At 42.9% G+C, this 22,566-nt stretch overlaps 1 protein-coding gene across 2 annotated transcripts in view; it reads right to left on the bottom strand.

Moving 5' to 3' along the window:
• Positions 1–22,566, bottom strand: part of LOC142579386 (uncharacterized) — a 34,901-nt gene that overhangs the window by 5,184 nt on the left and 7,151 nt on the right. For both annotated transcript variants that reach the window (XM_075689514.1, XM_075689512.1), the window contains exons 7-10: positions 20,301–20,430; positions 12,991–13,229; positions 10,688–10,733; positions 8,440–8,535 (exon numbers count right to left, since the gene is read on the bottom strand). In XM_075689514.1, the coding sequence (XP_075545629.1) occupies positions 8,440–8,535; positions 10,688–10,733; positions 12,991–13,229; positions 20,301–20,430 (511 nt within the window). The remainder of the gene's footprint in view (positions 1–8,439; positions 8,536–10,687; positions 10,734–12,990; positions 13,230–20,300; positions 20,431–22,566) is intronic.

The following is a 22,566-nucleotide window of genomic DNA, read 5'->3' as shown; positions in this document are numbered from 1 at the left end:
TTACTGATTCGCACCCTTGGCCATGGCCCAAGATAATTCACAAAATGTGCAACATCTGCAAACTGCTTGTGACATCTACTCAGAAGTTGGTAAAACTAAACTTCAATGGCAGGTTTTGTTTTTATACTACAGATGGCGTAATAAGGCTCATCAAACTTGCAATCAGTCATGGCTTGTGCGCATATGATGAATGAAAGTCTTGCAACAGATTGGCAGACTTTTAATGTCAGGTGCCCAGATATTGTGTTATTTCTGGTGTTGAAAAAAACTGATCCGATAATTAAAGTGAGCAGGAGCAACCATGCAGGCACTGAGAAAAAATTGAGAAAGAAATTAGCAGTCAACCCATACGTGCACCACAACTTATCACACTGGTGCCTTGTGAAATGACGTTAATATTTCATTTTCTGCCAAGAAGGACATTGGTAGGGTGTGTGCAGCAGTTCGGAAGTGCATTGACGAAGCAGGGATGGAAGTGGCCAGGGAAGTTTTCAAGCAGCTCTGGGAGCAGCAAATTTGGCACTTTGGAGCAGGTTTGGAGCAAGAATTATCCATTTTGAAGCAGAAGACACACATTTTGGAGAAGCTTGGTAAAGCTCAACATGAGCAAAATAAATGCAGATAAAGAAAAGGTGTTCTTAATTTGACTTTGTAGAACACTATTAAGTTACGGCAAATCACTTCTGCAGAAGCGCACTAGAAGGAAGAAAGTTAATGAAAGAGTAAAATTGTCATCTACCCGACCGTAGCAATAAGCTACAAAGAAAACACGTTTAGGTTTCTCAGAAACAACTATTAAAGGGACTCTGAAGTGATTTTGACGATTTTGTACAAACGTACTGAGTCGTTAGAGTAGGTCCTTCTGATCATTAATTGACACATCTAAGCGCTCCGCATAAAGCGTGAAATTTATTATAATGTTTTAAAAATGTACATCGCTGCCAATCACAGCACACTGCTTGGCGGAATTTTCAGCTGCCCCTACCCGTATGACGTTAATCAATCAATTGATGTCAGTAGGGCGAGCTATCCGATTGGCTACCCAGGGCGTATCATCGATAATTTTTCCACCTTTATGGTGAACAAATGATGTTCGTAATAGTTGGAAACTTAGTTAATTTGTTTCTATAGGAAGAAAGTAACAGAAAGATAATGCACAAGAACTATTTCTCATTACGCTTAAGCCCTTCTAGCACACAGCAAGCATCATCTGGTTGTGTTACAACGTGCTCGATTTTGACGAGAGCTCTGCGGTCAGAGTTAGTCTCAGTCTTTTCGCGAGCACTTTGATTCGACCTTGCTGTGTTGTGGACTGCAAACGTAGCGACTGGCAATATGTGAAGCTGCCCCATTGTGTCCCTCTGCAAGGCAGCAGACGAGCGAACTGGCTACAGCGCATTGGACTGCCGCTATCCGATTAGCACCAGGATTTGCACGTTTGAGGCCGTCACTTTACACTGGAAGATCACGAACGCAATAGAGTTTCGAGAGTCCAGTATTAGGGCAAACACAAGCACAAGGGGACAGGGCCTGGCCCTTCGACCGTGTCGCTTCCCGGGATGAGCAGAAGCGCAAATGTGAATGGTATGCATGGTGCAACCAACTGGTGGCATAGAGCTCAACCATACACAGTAGCCGTAACGAAATGTATTCTTCTTTGATGCTGGTGTAAACTTTTCGCAGGAGTGTAATCGTTAACACATTATTTTTGTAAATGTTTAAAATGTTTTACACTTGGTTAGAGCAAGATTAGTGCTTTGTTTGGCTGGTTAAACTCTGCGCCAACGGGTGGCTGGACCGTGCAGACCGATCAAGACGCACACCTCCGTCTACGCTAAAGTTCCTTCATCAGCTTGAGTTTATGCCTCCAGCCATCCGTTGAAACGCCCAGTTAGCGTGTGGTTACCGGAATACCAGACACATTCGGCGCTACGACAGAATGCTTGCAATGCACACTGCTTCAATGGCTCTCGCTTGGGGTCGACTGTCAAGCAGGTGGCGGAGAGTTTGGAAAGGCTTCGCGCACGCGCTCCTAGAGAACCGGAAGTTGACAACACGACATGCCATCATGACGCAGAGCCAGTGAAGGCGGAGCTTAGCCCTGATCACTCGACGAACGATTTGAGGAGAAAATGCATGACTATGGAGGAGGGTAACTTGTAACCGTCTGTAGTACTCTTAATATGAGACAGTTCACACAAATTGTGGTGCAAATTATTAACTTTAGCTCTACCCTACGTGTCTACTAAAATTTGTCTGAACCGTTTCAAGGGCCCTTAGAGTTTCATATTGAATGTGCTATCTAAATGTGGTCAAGAAAAAAAATGACCAAGGCCTTTACATGAACAGCACCTACTGTATGCTGATAGGCTTCCGCTAGTGCTAGTGAAGAGTTCCTTTCTTTTTTCCTTGTGCACAAGCAATTGATATTTAATTTTAATTATCGAACGTTTATCTACTTTGGATACCGCGCAAATGAAAAGGTTGTGGAAGGCCTTGAGAAATTACTGATAACAGCGCTTAAAGCAACGTATGTGTTGTGTGGTCCTTTTTTCTGACAAGAAACAAAGACAAAGTCTGCAAAACTTCACTGGCATCTTTTCTTTTTTCTTTAGAAAAATAATTTGCATGAATCCTAGGTTGTCTGAAATGCTGTCATCGGTCATTTTTTAGTGTCCTCCAGCACTTTTTATAAAGTTCACCAATTAAATGTAGTATTCCTACACAATGAACATGAAATACTCAGTGACAACTGTGAACAAAACCCATTAACATACAATGACTGCCGTTTGTGTAAAACACTCTCTTAATTTTTAATTCCTCACACATTCAGTTGGCATAGCAGAATACCACAAAATAAATGTGAAGTTACTCCTTTGTCATCGCATGTTTGCCAGTATTCCACATTGCTTGCCGAGAAGAAAACCAGTATGTTTAAAAGAATCAAGTGAAAAAATGTTTACAGCTTGCTGATCTGCATCACTGACCAATATTTTGCACAAGCTCAATTATTTGGGCTTGTTAGCAGCTTTGCCACAGGCTCCATAAAGCCAATGTAAAACAGCAATCAATATTTTGAGTGACGAATTATGGTTCATCCAAATTTTCCCACTTTATCTGTGCAAGTCACTTCGTGAACACCATTCGTATGAACACAATTTCTGTTTGCATTTTCAACAACCTTTTACGACCGCTCTTTGGCCACTGCGGTCGACTAGAACCAAAACTTTACATCAATGGCTTGCATGCTACTGTGGCATAAGTCGTATTTTGCGTGGTGTGGTCATACAGAAAACAGAGTAACCAGAGTCCAAATATGGGTCACAATTACATTTGCCAAGGGATATTTGTGGTCAAGAAGTTTAACAAAAGCAAGCAGGCCATTCATCGGCGTGCCGCACCACACTGCAGACATACCACATGTAACAATATATCGGTTACAATGATGAGTTGACTTCAGAGTATCAATTTATGCATTAGGGCTATGAGAAAAAAACCCATATATAATAATATGTTATTCACTGTATGTCGCATATAATGATCGAAATTCTGCTTTTTGGCTGGTGTTTTCCATGCAGAATAATTGTGAAATTTGCATTGCTAAGTTCCCCTTAACCTAGACAAGGCGAAAAGTTTGCGTATGCGAGTTCGTATCTGCCGCCACTACCATGGAGCGTGTCCCGCCAGAGCGCCAATGGCTAAAGCTGCGGAGAGCATCGCAAGTTGGTGCAGTGTGCCACAAGATAGTGCCAACTGCTTTGTGTCCACTTCTCCGGCAAGCGCCCAGAGACAGAAAAACAAAACAAAAACAAAGCGAGAAGCGAACCGCGCCTGTGCTTCCTTTCTACAATCTTCCTCTCTTCCTCGGTGAGCGTGGAAATGCGCCGCAGAAGCAGCGGTTGGTACGCCAACAAGGCGCAAAGCTGTGTCGCTTGAGACGAAGCTGCAAGTTTTGAAAGACTGAAAGCACGAGCGCCACAATCATGAAGGCTAGAACCAGTGACCATGCCAATCAACAGAAACAGCGGGCTTTTTAGGCCAGGGCGAAACCCCCCACGTGTGAAACCAACACAGTAGCAGCCGCTGACATTACTGAACTCTGGGAGCACGTCGCTGCTAGCAATAAAATAGGTGGTGTTTTGATGGAGGACTTGCTGAGTGTAGATAGCGCTGCCTCATTCTGCCAAGAATCTCCAAACGGGGCAATTGGTGTCGCGACAGACGGAGGCGGTGTGCGACGGAGGCGACAACAGCAGCGGCAGTGACGATGAGATTGACAGCGGCCCGTCTTTGACACCGACCCCTATATTCACGCAAAGTGCACTGTTGTCGCATGAAATCAGTCGCACTCTGGTTTCACGCACGCTAAATTATAGCCGCCACTGTTCACATAGCCACTGGACGTGCTGCACACCGCAGTTGTGAGCCTGAAACTTCCACGAATTCGATCGCAGATATCTGACTATTTCAGAGCGCCCAATGCTTGGCCCGCTGTTTAGAGGTATAAATAAACATTTCATTTTTCACACCCAATTTTCCAGAACGGCATTTTTTTATCGTAAGTGGCAAATTTGGTTTCGGAGCTATGAGGGTATGTTCAGCAGCTTCTTTTTTTTTTTTTTTCCGGCAGTCCAGATATAGCGATGATCGGTTATAACGACTGGATTTTTCATTCTTCTTGATATTGCTATAAGTGGACTGCACTCTATTATCCCTGTAACTGGATGCGGAGCATGTGTGAAATAGATTTGAAATGTTACTCACAAGGCGTACCCCCATTAACCAGCGCAGATTTGCTATTAGGCGCACAAGCAAGTGCTAAAAACTTGGAGGACGCTTAAGCTTCACCTTTAAGAGTGGAATGCGATAGCATTCAAAGATTCCCAACTGCTTCACATGCCCCCCCTAGCAACTGCAGCTTATGTGGCCGTAATGTTTACCGGGAAATGCTGGTGGCGAATGCTATGCATTAAGGCGAGATTTATAGTAGAAATGTGGCCACTTGCGCGGGCCGATCCTGGAGGTAGTGCCACAGCCAGGCAAAAAAAGAAAAAATCATTTTCAGGTTTCTGCTATTGTTTCACACTTTTTATATATAGCTCAAAAGTTTGTGGGCTGTTATTGTCATTCTCAAAATTCCGAAGAATAACTTTGTCAAGAATGTAAGACAAGGTATGAGCAAACGTAATGATAGAATGGTGCCGCAATATAATGCACATATACTGCATGTCATATAGCAAGGCGTGGCATATACATATACCTAAACATATATGGAAATTTTCGCTCAGGGACAACTTCGCTGACGCCAACACCAACAGTGGATTTTCTGCGACATGGGACCCTTAATGCTATCGTGCTATAATGTATGCTGAAACTGACGAGCTATATTCTGAGCAAATTGTATGACTTATTCATTCAACTGAGAGAGCTATTTCCTTCCGTATCGCCACATAAAAAAGAGCCAGTTGAATTCATATTTAGCTGGTCCACGTAGTCACAAACACACAAGACTTACATAAAACATTCATAATGCACTGCATAGCACAAAACAACTTTCATTTTCCTGTGCTGAAACTGATTGCTAAGGCTTGAATTCCAAAGCTAAACCCTAGCTAATGCACAATTATGGCTGTGTGGTTTCCACTGAACAAGCACATCCTTCTATATTTAGCAACTTCAGTTGAAATTAGCGTTTTGGTTTGGGGGGGAGGTTGGCACAGCTCGATGGTTTGGCACAATATGGCGCGATTGGCGCACCGCTTCCATCCCTAAAGAAGGGGGGTGGGCAAAGGATGCATGCTTGGCAAAATATGCCACCAAGTCTGTCCCATGAGTTTCGGAGGTTGTGTACTCCATTCCCTTCAAGTGTAGTCACGTGCATGGCGGATTTTAACTGGTGCCTAAATGTGCGATTGAAGGAGCATCTTAAGCAATGAAAGGGCCAGTATGTTCCTCCCACTTAGTGACACATTGTTGAGACTGCGGATGGGCAGCAAAGTTTGAGCGCAAATTCGCTTTGTTCTGACCAGTGGATCAAATGACAAGAAAAATTAGCGAGGCACATACAGACTTCCATTAATTCGACTTCAGTTCATTTGATCTTGGTCGCATGTCCAGGTTAGCACCCACGCATTTCCATAGGGGGCCCAAACTTTCGTTATTTCTATCCTAAACATGGCCTTTGCCAAATAATTTGAACTTGACCAGTCAGCACGCATGTGCTTGACCCCTCTGGTGACCCCAATAGCGGCCCCTTTAGTGGCAGCGTCTGTCTCAACGGAGCTTAGGGCACAGTGAAAACATTGAACGTACATAATCTCCTGTCAAAAAACGCCTATTTCCAGCCTGCCCTAGGACATTTTCAAGCAATAACCATAGCTCACAATGTCTGATTGCAATATTTAACTTATTCTAACACACACTATTTTTTTTTCACGAAAGTTGGGCAGAAATTTGCCAGCTCGGTGCAATCTGACACAATACCAAACCCTCCTTCGCAGCGTTCTTATGCTTTTCCGCATAACATGGATGTATTGCGGCAATACTGACTTCAGCTCGCATTCAGGCTAGTTCGCTTAGAGGTCACAGAGACCACAAAGACCAATCAAAGAACATGGTAGTCTGAGCATCTCACATGGAGAGAGGGCTCTTTATGGGAAACACTCTATGTGAACACCCTGCGGTGGCCGTATTGTTCACGCTGCACAGCAATATGGCCTCCAAGATTGCAGAGGTCATGCCAAGGAGCCGCGTGCTAAGGCGTGCATCTCATCTAGCAAGTGGTAATGGCGGTGTCTTTTTCTTTTCAGTTTCAGTATCAAAAGCAGCAATTTTTTAGAGCTTTTTGTGATGCTTCCGCTCCTATTTCAAATCTTAATTTACGCAGGAAGGCTCTTTTATATCTACATTTTTCTAAACTAGGTTTTTACGCAGCCCATAATTTCATTACACAACTGAAATGACATTTTGGGCCACGCAGAGAAGCCAAGTTTTAGATAGTATGTATTGCTATAAAGCAGCATCCATGCTAAACTTTACATTTGAAATATCAGTGGATGTGTCACGGAAGGCTCTCAAAAGTAGACGACTCTGATATTGAAACTAGAAAAAAAATTTTGTTTAAATGCCGCCATGACTGCTTGCTAGAAGTGACGCATGACAAAGAACATGCAGCTCCTCGTCATGAACTCTGAGATTAGCTGTTGCCCTCAGCTTCCTGTGGCGCACTGAAAAAATCTCTAAGGCAAAACTGCTCTGACTTAATGTCATAACCGCCAACCATCAACGCACATACTATTTGTGAGGTGCTATGTAAAGGATGCAGGTAAGAAAATTAGACCACTGTAAGCTGTGCAGCGTTGCCAAAACTGTTTTAATAGTATATACAACTCATATGCAACCAATTTAGCCAAAGTTAAATTTCATAGTTGTTCAGCCCGGAATATATAGATTGTTGATGTTGGTCCTGTCTCATTTTTCAACTTGGTGGACTAGCGCAAAAAGCCTGCACATTTTTTTTAATGATGCAGAAATTCAGGAACTTCTTATGAGCTCTGATGTTTATTACAAGGTGTCTTCAAGGGACAATGACAGTGATGAAGAGACCATGTTGCCTGAGGTGAACCAATTATCCTAATTAATATTGGCAATCATTACTAAGCATAAGTCTATTTTAGTTTCAATTTTCAGATTAAAAAATTTGTAAAATGTTCAGAAACATAGCACTAATAAATAATATTTGAATTTAAAGCCTGATAATGTATTACTTAGACGAAATTGAATTTATTGCAATTCAGAAATACATGTGGCACCCAAGGGCTAAGAATATATTGGTGTCCACTAGGGCCCGAATACACCTTCTATGGTGACACACATAGTGACCCCTTTAGCAGCAGCATGTCTGAGTAAATTTAGGAGACAGTGAACACATGTCATCGCACATTCAAAAGGCCTATTTCTAGCCTGCCCTAGGTAAATTTTCAAGCACTAACATTAGCTCACAATGTCCGATTTCAGTATTTCACCAATTATTTTAACACATAGCTTACCTCCCCCCCCCCCCTTTCCAGGGAAATTGGGCCGAAAATTGCCTGTGTGTTGCAGTTGGAAAATGTATCATATAATTGCTGATGGGTGACGTACTAAACCGTATTATAACCAGTATTTTGCTGATATGCAGTATGTGCATACGTTGTGGTCTATGGGAAGATAAAAATTAACCGAGAAAGACCGCAATATATCCGGTCCTGCACTATCACCTGTTGTATTATAAGTGGCTTGAGCTGTACCAGGAGGCCCCAAAGAACAGAAACAAGGTACTTCAAATCTGACAAGTGAACCAACAAGTAGGGTAAGCCCCGAATCAGCTCGTAATGCACACAACTGCTCAACCTGGCAAAACGCACTTGCTTGACAAAAATAAGACAAGTGGCAATGTACCTGAACGATCATGGTGACCCTTGGCACGGGCCCATCGCCTGTTGTGGCGAACTGGGACGTGCACCAGTGTGCGAACGCCATCTTGTTCTGCAGAGCCTGTGCAACAGGTGGAAAGTACCTTTGTTGTAATTTCCTTTCACCACACTAGGAGCTGCAGGGCAGTGGCCAAGGAACTAAATTAAATTCTGCAGTTTTTTGTGCCAAACCAGGATCTGAGTTTGAGGTGTGCCGTAGTGGGGAACTGATGTTGATGTAAAAATTGATGTCTATCTGGTACCTAATTTCTCAATATATGGTGTGGCATCATGCAATATCCTCCTGCGCATTAGTGCTGGAGGTTGTGTAATCTCGTTTTGCAGACATGTTGAAGGGAGGGGCATACAAAGTATTCACTCCCTGCTGCAAGCGCTTTTCATGATTGTGTCGTCCCACTGATGGCATCACTACCGGCAGCAGGGGCAGAGTGAACGCGAACATGTAGCTGGCTTCGCTTCGAACCACCTAGGTGAAGATGTCAAATATGCAACGTAGCAGCCGGGAAAATGCAACAGCAAGGAACGTATCAACAGCGTTTCACTGTACCTGGATGCAGTTTCAGTAGCAAGCGTAAAAAAATTGTAAATGCAACAAAATGTGCTTCCTATAAATGATGAATTGTCTATCTGGAATCGCTAAAAGCAGGTTTAACTGTAGTGTCAACACCTCACATATTGTAATCTACTGGCATTAGGAGTAGGGGCTATAGCTGCCGGCCGAATGGGCGTTCTGAGGAATAAAAGGACTAGAACAATATCCGCATGGGACAGGTTATATGTTCTACCACCCAAGCGTCAATTTGTGTCCTGCGGCTTGTTCCATAAAGCCCCCGAATGTTTCACTTGCAACATGCTGAAACAGTAAATTCACCAGGCTGCTACTATACTCGTACCAGCAGTAGTGTTATGCAGTATATGAATACATGACCAGTAAAGTCGAACTAGTAAAGGGATTGGTTAGCGAATGTGTTTTCAATTTGTTGTGTAATGAAAAAGAATGTGTGTCAATAATTTATATTTATGAGAAAAAGGCACAGACTCTAGGTTGGGAAACTTGAACACAAACTAAATATGTAATATGATACTTACCAAAGCACAAGACAATGAAAACTTCTAAAAAAAAAAGGATAAGAAGCACAAGTACAAGAAACGTAACTTTCAAGCAATAACTCGACAAGAGAACTAGGAAAACATGAACAAGATGCTAATAAAGCAATATAAATTATATAACGCATAGGCCAACAAAAGCACTAATAAGGTTTCCATATTCAATAGGTTCACTCTCAAAAAGAAAAGCTTCATTAAGAATTAGTGCAGCTACATTTATTGCTTGTCTATTCTGTCTAATTAACAGCAAGCACAAATAGTACGGGACATCAAACCTCTAAGTACCATAACAAGAAAACCAATATTTCTTTACAGATCCTCAAGCACACAACAGGAAAATTGCTTCTATGACATATCAATTGTGGAAAGCTCCTAATTTACTTTTGTGTTGGTACAGGCATATCTTTGTGTTCTGCCTTCATGTAAATGTGGCCGACACAGTTATGAATCACACTCATGGCCTTGTACAGAGTACGTAGCAGACCAAAGCTGCTCAACCAACATAGCATGTACTACAATAAATTTCTGTTCCATAATGTGTTTACTTTGTTACTGGAGTGCTTACATGCTATAGGGAGTAATCTCGTTCAGTTTAGTGCTTACATTTAGTGACAAAATGGAAACAGTGAGATGTTTTATGAAAGAGAGTATATTTACAAGTTATTTACAAAATGGGCGACTAGCTATACATAAAATAAGATTGCTGCTACAGCCGCGAAGTTGTATTTTTTGTAGAAGATCCAACTTCGTACTCAGCGTAGCATATTACACGGAAAGACACAGACGAGACTATTTGCAAATACCATCACTCAGCAAAAAGCAACGACTCATCCAGGCTCATATAGTAGTTGTTTTTACATACATGACTGGCTCCTTTCAGTGGCCGCAACTAGGTCATAGCAGTGCATACTAAAAGCGAAACAATTGTTTGCATAGACATTTTTTTTTCAAGCAGCCGTACCCAATTCATACCACAGAACATCAGCATTCACAAATTCCCTGACATAACGACCTGGCCACTGCCATAGCTTTGGTAAATGACGCCATAATGCAGGCACTTGCTCGTTCACTTACACTAAGGCACAAAAAGCTTAGGACATACTCACCTTCGCTAAATGCGCCAGGGTATCCTTCTCCTCCTAGCCAATTGTCCTGACAAGGAAAAAATAAGACACACTGTCTAGCAAGATTGTTTGTACAGTGCATGCTTGCAAGAACAGACAGAGACCACCGTAGCAGGACATTTTCAGTAGATAAAAACATCATTCAATGCAAGCTCAAAACTAGAAATCTTTGTGAAATAAATGCCAGACTTTATTAAAATTCAAACCAATTCGGCAGATCCCACAGAGGCCTAGGTAAAAGGATGCCAGGCCTCTAAGACCAAAAAAATGTTTAAAAAAAATCAAATTTCAACGCAACCAAGTATAAACCTCATGCAAGTGATCTCGGGCGCAACAGCAAGAAGCAACACGATGGAGGTGGCTTTCGCATTCGCTTGTCACCTACAAATTGTACCCCATGCAAGCGACAACTTCGAGCAACCGTCTCCCCGGTGTTGCCGGTATGAGGGCAGCAAATACAAGTCGTAACTGGTGTGATGCGAGCTTTATAAATTTAAGTTAATGTATTTTACTGTAAAAAGCTGCATAACATATTTCTGAAAGTCTTGCAGTAGGTTCTAATCCTTGCACGTATAAAAATTCAATTGTTTGCTCGTTCCGTGCGACAATTGGTAGTATTTGAGCAACGTACATCCAGTTACGAATTCACACTATTGGCTAATTACTCATAGCACTTCTGGGCGACGAGTGACGAATTCTAGATTTCCAGAACCGAGCGATCAAGCGACAAGACAGCGATCGAGCGAAAAGACAGCGATCGAGCGACAATACCGCGCAATCGAGCGACAAGACCAAGCGACCGAGTGACAAGACCGAGTGATCTGTTCACGCGATGGCCTGTTTCATCGCCCGAAGTCGTCGCTCATCACTGTTGCGCACAAAATCGCTCAAAGACGAAGCCGAGCAATTAAGCTGTTTGCAGAACCGTGCTGACCAGCGATCAACAGAGCAACATACAAGCAATTTGTGAGCGGCGCAGTTGGTGCAGTCCATTCGTATTTCGGAGGGTGGGGCGGCGTAGAGCTATGGGCGCCGCCCATTCGTGTTCGTATGGGTGGAAGGGCAATGGGAGAGAGCCACGCGGAGATGGCTGAGAAATGAGTGCGCGGCGGCTGTTGTAGCAGCGGCCCATCGTGCAGCGGCTAGCATTTCATTTCTATCTCTTTTTTTTCCTTCCGAGTATTTCGCATTTCACTATCTTTTGGCTCGGACACCCAGCAGACAGACTTTGTTATAACTGATAATGCGGCATCGGGGCATTGTAGTAAGCGGGTTACTTCACTATGGAAAACATGAAAAAGTTGACAGTGCAGTAGCTTCTCATTGTTGCTTCTTCATATTGTTAAAACCGGTATTGTTATAAGTGGGTTCGACTGTATACCCTTTAGTTGAACGAGGGTTGCAATTTGGGCTTGTTGGTAATGCATCTTCAAGGAGTGTATGGTAGCGCGATTAAAAGAACGGACAGAAGAAGACACACAGGGACACACACTGCGCTAGTGTGTGTCGTCTTTTGTCCAGTCTTTTAATCGCGCTACTGTACACCCCTTTATTTGCAGGCACTGCATGGCCTGCTTGCGTGGTACGATCAATCAGATAATGTACCAATGGTGCGCACCTGTTGGTCCTCTGGTGACAATGACTATCCATCAGCAATTTCAAGAAGGAAAACGCTTATCCCGCACTGCTATGGCAAGCGGCGCTTTGCAGGTAATCCGAAGTCAATGAAAGGTCAGTGCTCATGCTGGCCAGCTTTTTCTTCTGTCAATGACCTGCTTTCGCCACTTTGCTTAATCACTTAGATTTTCCCATGAAGCGGCAGTTGCTATAGCAAGGAGAGATAAAGCTTGTTCGGTCTTGAAGTTGCGTCGCCTCACAGATAAATAGTTGATGGCATCAGAAGATTGACAGGTGCACACCGTTGGAACTTTATGTGATCGATCGCGCTTTGCGAATGTCCTAACCTAAAGAGTATATTTCTTACACCGTGGTGGCGGACTGCACAGTATCCGACATATTGCTAAAGCTGGAATTGTTATAAGTGGGTTTGACTATATTCCAGATCTCAAACATTTGCAAATGACTATATTTGCATTAACCACCCCATTTCTATGAAACTCTGGGCTCCCAAAAGCTCATCTTTGTGCTACGCCAGCAAGCTGGCAAACCTTTCCACAGCATCCTTCACATGCTGCAGCCTTTGCATTAACCCTATAAGCTCGACATATCAGCTGGCTGTCACCAGATCAATGTAAGGGGGGCATGCTAGCATGATCACAACTTACAGCTATCACTGAAGAGCGGTGCATGGCATGGAGCTGATGAGCGTGTTCTTGAATCAGGTGGATGTCACGGAAATCACCAATGCCCATCTGGAATATGTCCTGTCCTGTGAGGAGCCACATGCTGCTTGGATTCACACCATGCAACATCAACAGCCTGGCATACATGGCTGCCCTCTGCCGGACTATGCCAGCCGCTTTCAGGAAGGACGTCCATGCCATCGCGTTGGCCGTGTACCAACCTGTAGAAAGACAAAACATTTCAATACAAGACAAGGAGGAAAAGAGGGGGTTGGGGGTAGGGAAGAGGCAACTTAACCTCTTCAGTTTGTGAATTGGCAAGTGCTGTAGGAAAAGCTTCTATTCTTTCATACTTTCAAGCAACGAGGAAGAAAGGTTCAGAGAAAATAAATGTGTTATATACAAGCACATGAGGGAGATTCTCTCTGATAATTCCAGTCATCCTCCTAAAATTGGTAAAAAGGAAACTGGGCATTGGCATGAGCAAGGAGTGGGGAGTTGGATAAACCAGGACAACATGTTTGGCAATTTCAATCATACAATATGGGCAGCAGAGAAATTTTATACTGAACTGTAAAGTACAGAGAACAGATACAAAACCACAATTAGACGTTGCAAAAAAGAAATGTGTAACTATGAATGAAGTTAAAACGATTTGTAAGGTCGTTTTACAGGAGAAAAGTAGTAGAAAAAGGTATAGAATAGCAGTTAATCTGATAAAGGATGGCAGGGAATAGTACAGTTAAACCTCAATATAACGAATTTGTGTCCTTTAGGCTGCAGGGGCTGCTGCTGATGATCACATGGACAAGCACTCATATAAAGTTGTGGATGCATGTAATACTGACACCTGCATTCTCGGAAAAATTATATTTAATAAGGAACCTGTACAGACATGTTTGTATGTCTATGTGTTTAAGTTTGGCCTTAGAACTGGTCAGCACAGCAGTTTCTCTATAAGCAAATGAACAGATGTTTATATAAAGAGAAAAAAAAGGAAAGCTTTTTAATGTGATTAGTAGCTACAGCCTTGCTTTCTACACAACATTTTGCAAAAAAGATATAGGGAACCATTAGATGAGTTTACATGGTAAAAAGCGTGGCAGTTTGGGCACGATGGTATGTCATGACTTCTTTTTTTTTTTTGCTTGTAGCGCAGCTCAGAACGAGCAAAAAAGGAAGGTGGAAGGGGTAATGAATAGCCCTGTTCCCTGTTCTTCGTTCCTATTCATCACCCCTTCCACCTTCCTTTGTTGCTCATTCTGAGCTGCGCTACAAGCAAAAAAAAAAAAAAAAAAAAAAAACATGGTAAAGTGAATTTTAAGCTGCAGTTTTCACATCATCATGCATAAGCACAAATATTTTTTAATACTAAATTTATCTTGTTATTCTAATACCAAGGAAGAGACACATCACTGACTTACAACTAAACTGATTTCAGGAAAATAAACAACACAATGTAGTATTGGTATATGAGTATTCAATATTTTCAAATAAATCAAATAGTAGTCGCTATTTAAAATACGAAACTCTGGATAGCTTTTGAATACATCACATAATGAAGACCACAGAATCTAACACGAAGCTGAAACACAAGAAAAATGCAACAACTTTCAATCTAGCCGTAGCAAATATCAAAACACAAATAGTTGCACAGTGGGCTCTGTCACTCAGAAAGTCTGGCTTTATCGACTAAACTGCTTGATCACTCACATTCAAATTTCATTAAAACACTTAACCCTCATTAATTCAACCTCTTATATCTCGAAATATCAGTCAAGTCAAAAAATGTTTGTTGCTATGGTGTCAATCCATGTGTTAAAAAAAAATCTTTTAAGTCAAAAAGTATTTGCGCCCGCACTCTGGACATCTCGAAATTTCTATTTAAGAAAAGCCAGGAAAGCGGCAATGTGGCAGCGTCACTTGCACACGCTTTTCACTCAAAGGCAGCGACCGATTGCGATGGCGCCGAGCCCACTAGCCAAGCCAGATGTAGAGTCGCACTCTTCTTCTTTCTCCTTATTGCCCCTCACGCGCACTTGCTTGGCTGTTTGCTGCCCCTTCATTATGGCCTCGCATAGCAGCAGTGAGCTGAAAGTCCGTCTTCTTTTTCCTCTCATTTGGGACACTGCCATAGATGCATCAATATGGTCACAGTGTATTAATTGTGACCTTGAGCAAGAAGATTGGAGCTCTTGGGCAGGTGCAATCAGCCTATGCGCTGTGGCCAAAAGAAGCCAGCATGCCAGCCCACAGCGTTTTAAAGAGATAGCGGCTTGATAAGGACGCTAGCATCACGCTCATGCAATGGTGAGGTGTAAATGCCATGTTACTCAGGGTGTCTACTAAGCTGAGATTTGAAGCATCCTCTTGGTAAGTTTTACAGTCAACGTCCAATTTTTCGGACTCCCTAGGGGCCGCGAAGACGTCCGAAAAATCGGGAAGTTAAAAAAAAATGAATGCATGTTTTTTACTGCCCTTAAGGGCTCAAATTGCCACAGGCACATCCGAAAAAGCTCTGAAGGCCTGCCAGTACACTTATTAGGCATGTCAGTGCTTGTACTGTGACAGGAGATGGCGGGTGCAGTCGTGTATAATTAAGGTATACATACTGTGTCCCATGACAATTGCCCCACGCTTATGATTCACCGCGTAACAATTCTGTATTGAGGCGAAGCTGACTTTCGGGAACGCACCATGCTTTCCGAACTTCAAAGCCAATCGCAAGGACCACAAAGGTAAAGTCGGTGCCATTGCTGACAGCAGTGAATTCCTTCAATGAAAAATACGGCACTAATGGCAAGAAGCTTAATAGCGAACGTTGAAACAGCTAGGCCTATAGGCCTAGCATTGCAGCGGTCTTGCCTGCGTCTGCCAGCGAATCTGCGTGCGAGAGTACCGGTTCGAGGTGGCGATGTAATCAAAATGGTGGCAGTGGTCTTTGTTTAATACCGTTTCGGACCTGCGGTTACGCCAAAAGGTCCAGAAAATTTGACGGCAAAGGATTCTTGCGTCAGAAATTTCAGACGTCCTTATACATTGACTCTATGGGGTATGTGGTGTTGCTGCAAAGCTGCCTGAATTATCGGGCATTCCTCAAAAATCTGCCGTCCGCAATATCGGTCGCTGACTGCATACTGGCAACTCCTCCATTCAACGACATGGCGTCAAGGTCAATTCATTATGATTCCCTGCTCACCTTGGGATGATCGAGGGAGCCCCTCCGAATCTCAATGAGTCCGCTCATGAGGCAGCGCGAGATCTTACCCTCCGCTCTGCCCCGCCCAACGGCGTGGCGGTACTACCCGAGAACAGAGACTCCCCTTCCAGATACAATGAAATCATGAAGTATTACCTTCTTAATCGCAAGGTTTACAGTGTGCCGCATCCTAAACTAAACAGGGCTCAGGCACTTACATTACGCTTACTACAGACTGGTACTTATCCTTGCCCACGGAGACTGAACATGTTTTATCCAGAGACGTATACAGAGCCTTATTGCCAAGATTGTGGTGCTTTAGCCATGCTCGAACACATGCTCTGGTCTTGCGAAAGAATTGAAGACTCGGCGATCAAGGATGCGTCCAGGTGGGAGGCTGCACTTCGCAGCCCGGACCTGGATGAACAATTCTGGGCTGTCCAGCAGGCTCACGACGTGGCCGTGAGGCTTGGCCTTCCGGTCTCGACGTGGGAGCGGCCCGCTTAGTGATTAATTATCACTACTTGCAGGACCAAATAAAGTTTTCCTTCCTTCCTTCCTCTCTTTTACTTGTGCCAGCAGTAGGGCGACTTTCGTTTTTCAGGTTGGTAGACAACCTGGTTACTCTTGGACATCTGCTAAAGGTGTGACCACTGCTCTCTTCCACAGTTCAAGTTTCGGTTTTTGGAGTGGAATTGTTCGGAATTCATTACAATTCAGAAAATAGCAACACTAGCTTTTTGGATGTCTGGAACAGGTTATGCTCAAATGACTGGTTTCAAATGTTGCATTATGATCAATAGTCTTGACTCGGTGCCAAGTCTTGGCAGTGTCAATAATGCCATGCCCGTAGACAATGATGTGTCCAGTGCTGATAAAGACCAAAGTGAGTGAGAATATTGCTGGCAGTAGTTTGAAAGGCATCAAGTGGTCTATGCTCAGCCAGAGTGCTTCTATTTTTGTGATTTAGCCTATCTCAAAATTTTTTCCACATTTTACAGCTTTGCATTAATGGGGTTTTATTATAGACGACATTCAATAGATGAGGTTTGGTAGAGCCTGAATTTTAACTTTATTATCACTTCTTTTTTTTTTTTACTTGAAAGCCATTCTTCGCTTTACAAGTAAGAGAGAATACCCTTTATTTAAGAAGCCCAGTTTGGGTTTGTCCACTCTGTTCTAGATGTGCACCCCCATCCTCGAAATTAATTGGCATACTTCCCCCCCCCTCCTCGCCACCGGTCCTCACACATTTTCCTAAAGCGCCGCCAAATCAATCTTCAGACTCGACAGCTATTCGGTAGTCAACATTTAGCTGCCCTTTTCACCACTTTATTGGCATCTTCTGGGGCGTGAAGGCCAGTTTTCTCATCTATTCGGTGCCCGCACGATTAACTCGAGATGCATTAAGTTGTTGCCATGTATTCAACGGTCATGCACATTGCTGTTGCTTCATTAGTTCAACCTACTTTGTTTAGACTGATCCAGGGACCAGGGAAGAGATTTGGTTCATAGCTGGTCTGTATGCTCGTGGAACAAGCTGTGGCTGGCGAAAACGCCAGTTGAGCTTAACTTTTCCTTTTGTTTTATTACTTCCTCGAGTGACGGCTCACCATGGCACTGCCAGGTCCTCAGAGTCATATACCCGTGATATGGGTTAGATAAGGTGGAAAATAAAATAATGCGAAACACCTCCATCATCAAAGACTGCAATAACCGTTAAACCCATGAGCAATATGACTGTCACCTGTTACCTCGTCTGGCTTTTCCCTAATTGTACAGCACTTTTCGTGCAAAATTGGCAACTGGAAACAAGAGTCGCAAGAAGTTGAGAAATTGAGCAATCTACTAAGGGAGAGAGCTGAGGCAACAGCCAAACAGAAAGGAAAAGGAAAAATTTGAAAATTTAAGTTTGTGAAAATATCTATGGACCAACATATTTTTATTTAAAAAGGAAGTAGAGAAAACGCCGCCAGAAGTTGAGAACAATTCCGTTTGCTTTGAATGACGCTTCTACAGTTATCAGTCAATCCACCTGACGTAGCCACTTCTCTGCTGTGCTTATGTAGGTGTTTTTGTAAACTTTCGCAGTGGGCGCAGTATGCCTAGAACCACAGCGTCCTGCTCTCTACGTGGTTTTACGGGACTGGCAGCCACGCATCGTTACGCAACTTGCCAAGCAACAATACGAGTTGGTTTTGGCACTTAACTTGGTAAAGCAGTAAGTGAGGGATCAAAAAGAACTGTGATTGGTCCGCAAACACATATTTCTTCTTCCAGATCTAATTAAAAAAACACTACTAGAAATCTTTATTTTACACATTCGCTTGTTTACTTGTTCTTGGCAGTGTTCTACCTGCGCTTCTTTTCTGCACGAGCTTATTTGATGTGGTTCTCACATCTCACAGGCATACCTGTGAGATACACCTTTTAACACGATAGCGTTTAGGGCCCCGTGTTCCGCAATATCCGACATCCTCGTCCAGCATTCAGCGTCAGACGTTACTTCGGCAAAAATAATGTCGAACCAAGTTCCGAACCAGGCATACCCAACCACTCATCTACCACCAAAGTTGCTCATACCTTGTCTTTCATTCTTTACAAGGTTATTCCTCGGAATTTTGGGAATGGCAGCCCACAAACAAATGTAATGAAAGAAAAACACCAACAGCGCATATCCTTTATGTTAGCTCTTCTCAGACTAAAATGTTAAAAGCGCGAAACAATAACAGGACATCGACCCATGCAAGAGGCCGCCTCTCTACCAGAAAGCTTGCCTTCGTGCGTAGTGTTCGCCGCCAGCGTTTCCCAGTAAACATTAAGGTTACATAAGCTGCAGTTGCCGGGAAGCATGAAAAGTGGCCAGGGGCCTTTGAATGCTATCAATAAGCATTGGTTTATTGTTTTCTTGATATCCTCGATAATTCAACACTTGGTTAATCCGGACATGCTTTCAGTCCTGTCAAGTCTTAATTAACAAGGTTTTACTGTACTCGATGCAAAGTTAAAGTAATACACAAACAAGCATAGCAGTCTTGTTTGGATGGCAGCAAATAAGTCAAAGGCAGGGTTATTTTTTTGCAAATCTTGGGTGTTCCTTTATCCTGAGGGAAAATATTAGAAAATGACGTAGAAGTCGAAAAAATCACACTTTACTAGTGCGCTGTCGACAAATATCGCCTAGAAAATCAGGTGTTGGAAGGTGCCTTCGTACCGTGGAGTGTCATTTTCAATTGACACAACGCCGCCGTCTTAACACCATCACAAACAGGCGAGATCTGACCTTCAAATAACTATAGCACCGTAAATAAAGCAAAAGAAGCGAATGAAAAAGAAAATAAGAAACACTAGCATCGCAATTCGTTACTGCTGCCACATGGACACAGAAAGCACTACTACTGTATTGGCTGACACAGACGAATTGCTAGTACACGCATCGCACGCATTTTGATGAGCATGAGCTGTGCATTCCTTCGTCCGGGCAAAGACTGGCAATGGTGGTACAATGTATCACTGGCTCGCGCTAGCTTCATTAGTGCGTCCAAAATGCAAAATTGGTGAATCTGCAACTCAAAATGGCAGATTGGTCGTATTAGAAAAATAACGAAGAGGCTTAATCGCAACTGTACCCTCAACCCGTGGTCACAAAATCTCCACTCCTGAAAAATTTCCGAACCCTGGTCAATGGGTACTTTTATAATGCTTCTACTAAAATTTTTTTAGTTTGCATTTTTCTTTCCTTTGTTAGTATGTTAATTCCAATTATGGTACTCCAAAGAGCCCTGTGATACGGAATAAATTGCTAAACCAAAAATAAAGATCTTCACGACTGAAATTACTGTAATTCGAGTTGGCTCACAAGTCACAAAACATCAGTGCGCACAAAGAAAGCCACTTCCTTTCCCACAGTAACAAGCAACAAAACCTGTGCCTTCCACACGCATAGCAAAAACACTTCAAAGCGGCCATATTTCCACATCCTGCTCTGCAGCATGTTGACATCATTCAGGACAACAAAGCTGCCAAGTGCAGCTGAATCATTTTAGTGTTTCTGCAGAGTGACTTCGAACAACAAGAACTGTCTCCGGCTTACCATTGCCGTACATGAAGCTTTCAGTCGTGGGGAACTTCACGTCACGGCGTTTCTGACTGGCTCCCCGTCTGTTTGAATAATGTGAGCTGCCAAGTTGCTCAACATTGCAGGGAAGCTCCACCAGTGGCTTCTGCAACACAATAACAACAAAGCATAGAGTTAATAATGAGCTCAGCAAACTAATGGCATATTCTAATCGTTCCTACCATGCTCCAACTCAGTTTGCGGAAATGCATACCCCTCTTGGGATTGGAGCAAGAGAGAACCGGCAAGAGCCATGTGACCGGAAATCTGTTGAATCTTGCTTGCACACCCAGCTCAAATGTAACAGTGCCTCCTGGCACTCTGAATGAACCAGGCAAATACAAATGTGTAATGAGCAATTGATTTTGATCAGCCAAATATAAAGCGTGCTACCAGAGTGCTCGAAAGTGACCAATTGAATGTGCTATAAATTGCAGCACCTTACATTTTCCAGTGAGAGCTTTTCAAAACAAACGGAGGTACGCAAAATAGAGGGCCTCAAAAAATTGTTCCTTTCCCCACGTTTTTGTCAAGAAGTTCACTGAATCAACAGGAAACTAAACAAAAGTCTGCAAACTGCTGAGGTAAAAGCAAAGAATTTGACACAGCGCAAGTTGTCTTAAAGCTTTTCTTTATAACACTTATCCACACTTCACAAGCCTCAACAGATAAGAAAAGAAAGGAAAAAATGCCTCTTAACACTACAGTAAAGGCAACACCCAATTCATTCAAAAACAGCAACTATAATTTATGTGGGTGTTCAAGTCTCAAAGGATCCTGCAGTAGATAACTACAAATTAATTTTGGCCATTCCTGCCATCAAAATGCTATAGATAGGAATTGAACCTTGAGTGCTGCTTTAATATATGACGACCGAGTCATCATGACTGCTTCAATTTTTTTTTAGTCTGTACCCTGCCTGGTATATATATACTTGGAGAGTATCAAAAAAATCTTACAAAGGGGCTAATGACCACGCAACAAGTGAGCCAAAAAAAAAAACTATAGTTTCGTCTGCAGGGAGAAGCACTGAGAGCAATAGCAAGGTTTAGCATTGTGCTTACTCTCCTCAGACGGGGTTCTAAATATATGCTGGCCTGACTAATGCAGATGCAACATATGCAGGTGCACCGAAATTTTTGGATGCCATGGCCCCTTTGAGCATGACCGTGTCGTGCTTAAAGGAGCCAGGACACGGTCATCCAACAGCCCTCAGGTTATATTTGTAGGTGAGAGTACAGGGTTACGGTAATATGGTACAGGGTTACAGGTAATATGGTTATACATGTACACACAAAGAAACTGAGCTCTCGGCACACATTTTAACCCGAAATTTCAATGTGAAACCCCTGCCTCTCAACTCCTCCCATCAACAGCAACCACCATTTGGCAAGGCTGTGTGACATAAGAAACTGAGGGACTAACTCAGCGTCGTCTGCTTTAAAACAGTTTGAGACCACATTGGACGTCTTTTCCACATGCCCTAGCACCCAATGATGTAGCAACAATGTTGCCACTGAGTGCCCGTAATTGCTTCACTCAAGCAATGCAAAGAGATGCGCCAAGACACATGCAAAAACAAAGCAATGCATAGCATTCATGACATATTTTCAGTTCCTGCAATCACTTCTGCTGTTTGCAGTACACAAATGCATGACTTCGAGATTGGCTTCTGTTACCCGAGGGAGTTGTTTCCGGGGGTGCCTATTCATTTCGTTACCACTCAGTGTCACCAGAATGCTTTACTGTTCAACTGCAACATTACAAAATTCAAACATAAATATTCTGCTGCATTGAATGCACTCAAATTTTGCCCGTTTGCTGTGGGACATGTAAGATTTAACATTCAATGCATAATTTAGGCTAAAAAATTTGGTGTCATGGCGCTTTTAAACACGTCGTGTAGGGCCTGTAATGGCATTGCACAGGGATTACTATGGTGCCCCTAAAGTGCTGTGCCAGTAAAATTACATCAATTTGAGGTTTAAGCACTGATATTGTTTTGAGCTTTTGATATTTAGTAGCTTCAGAAGAGAGACAGACAAAAATTTATTTACAGAAAGGCACAGTGGTCGGCCTGCGCAGCTTGTCCTGGCCTGCTAACCTACTCAGGGGAAAAGGGACAAGGAGGAAAAGTATTGATGGATGATGATGATGGGAGAAGGAGGTGTGTACACACAAGTCTACAACATTGCAGCATCTCTTAAGTTAAAGAAAATTTAAGGTAAAAGCTATGTTGTCT

This window comes from Dermacentor variabilis, chromosome 4, assembly GCF_050947875.1.
Source record: "Dermacentor variabilis isolate Ectoservices chromosome 4, ASM5094787v1, whole genome shotgun sequence".
In the NCBI taxonomy this organism is placed as follows: domain Eukaryota; kingdom Metazoa; phylum Arthropoda; class Arachnida; order Ixodida; family Ixodidae; genus Dermacentor; species Dermacentor variabilis.
This window is presented reverse-complemented; position numbering and strand designations above follow the sequence as displayed.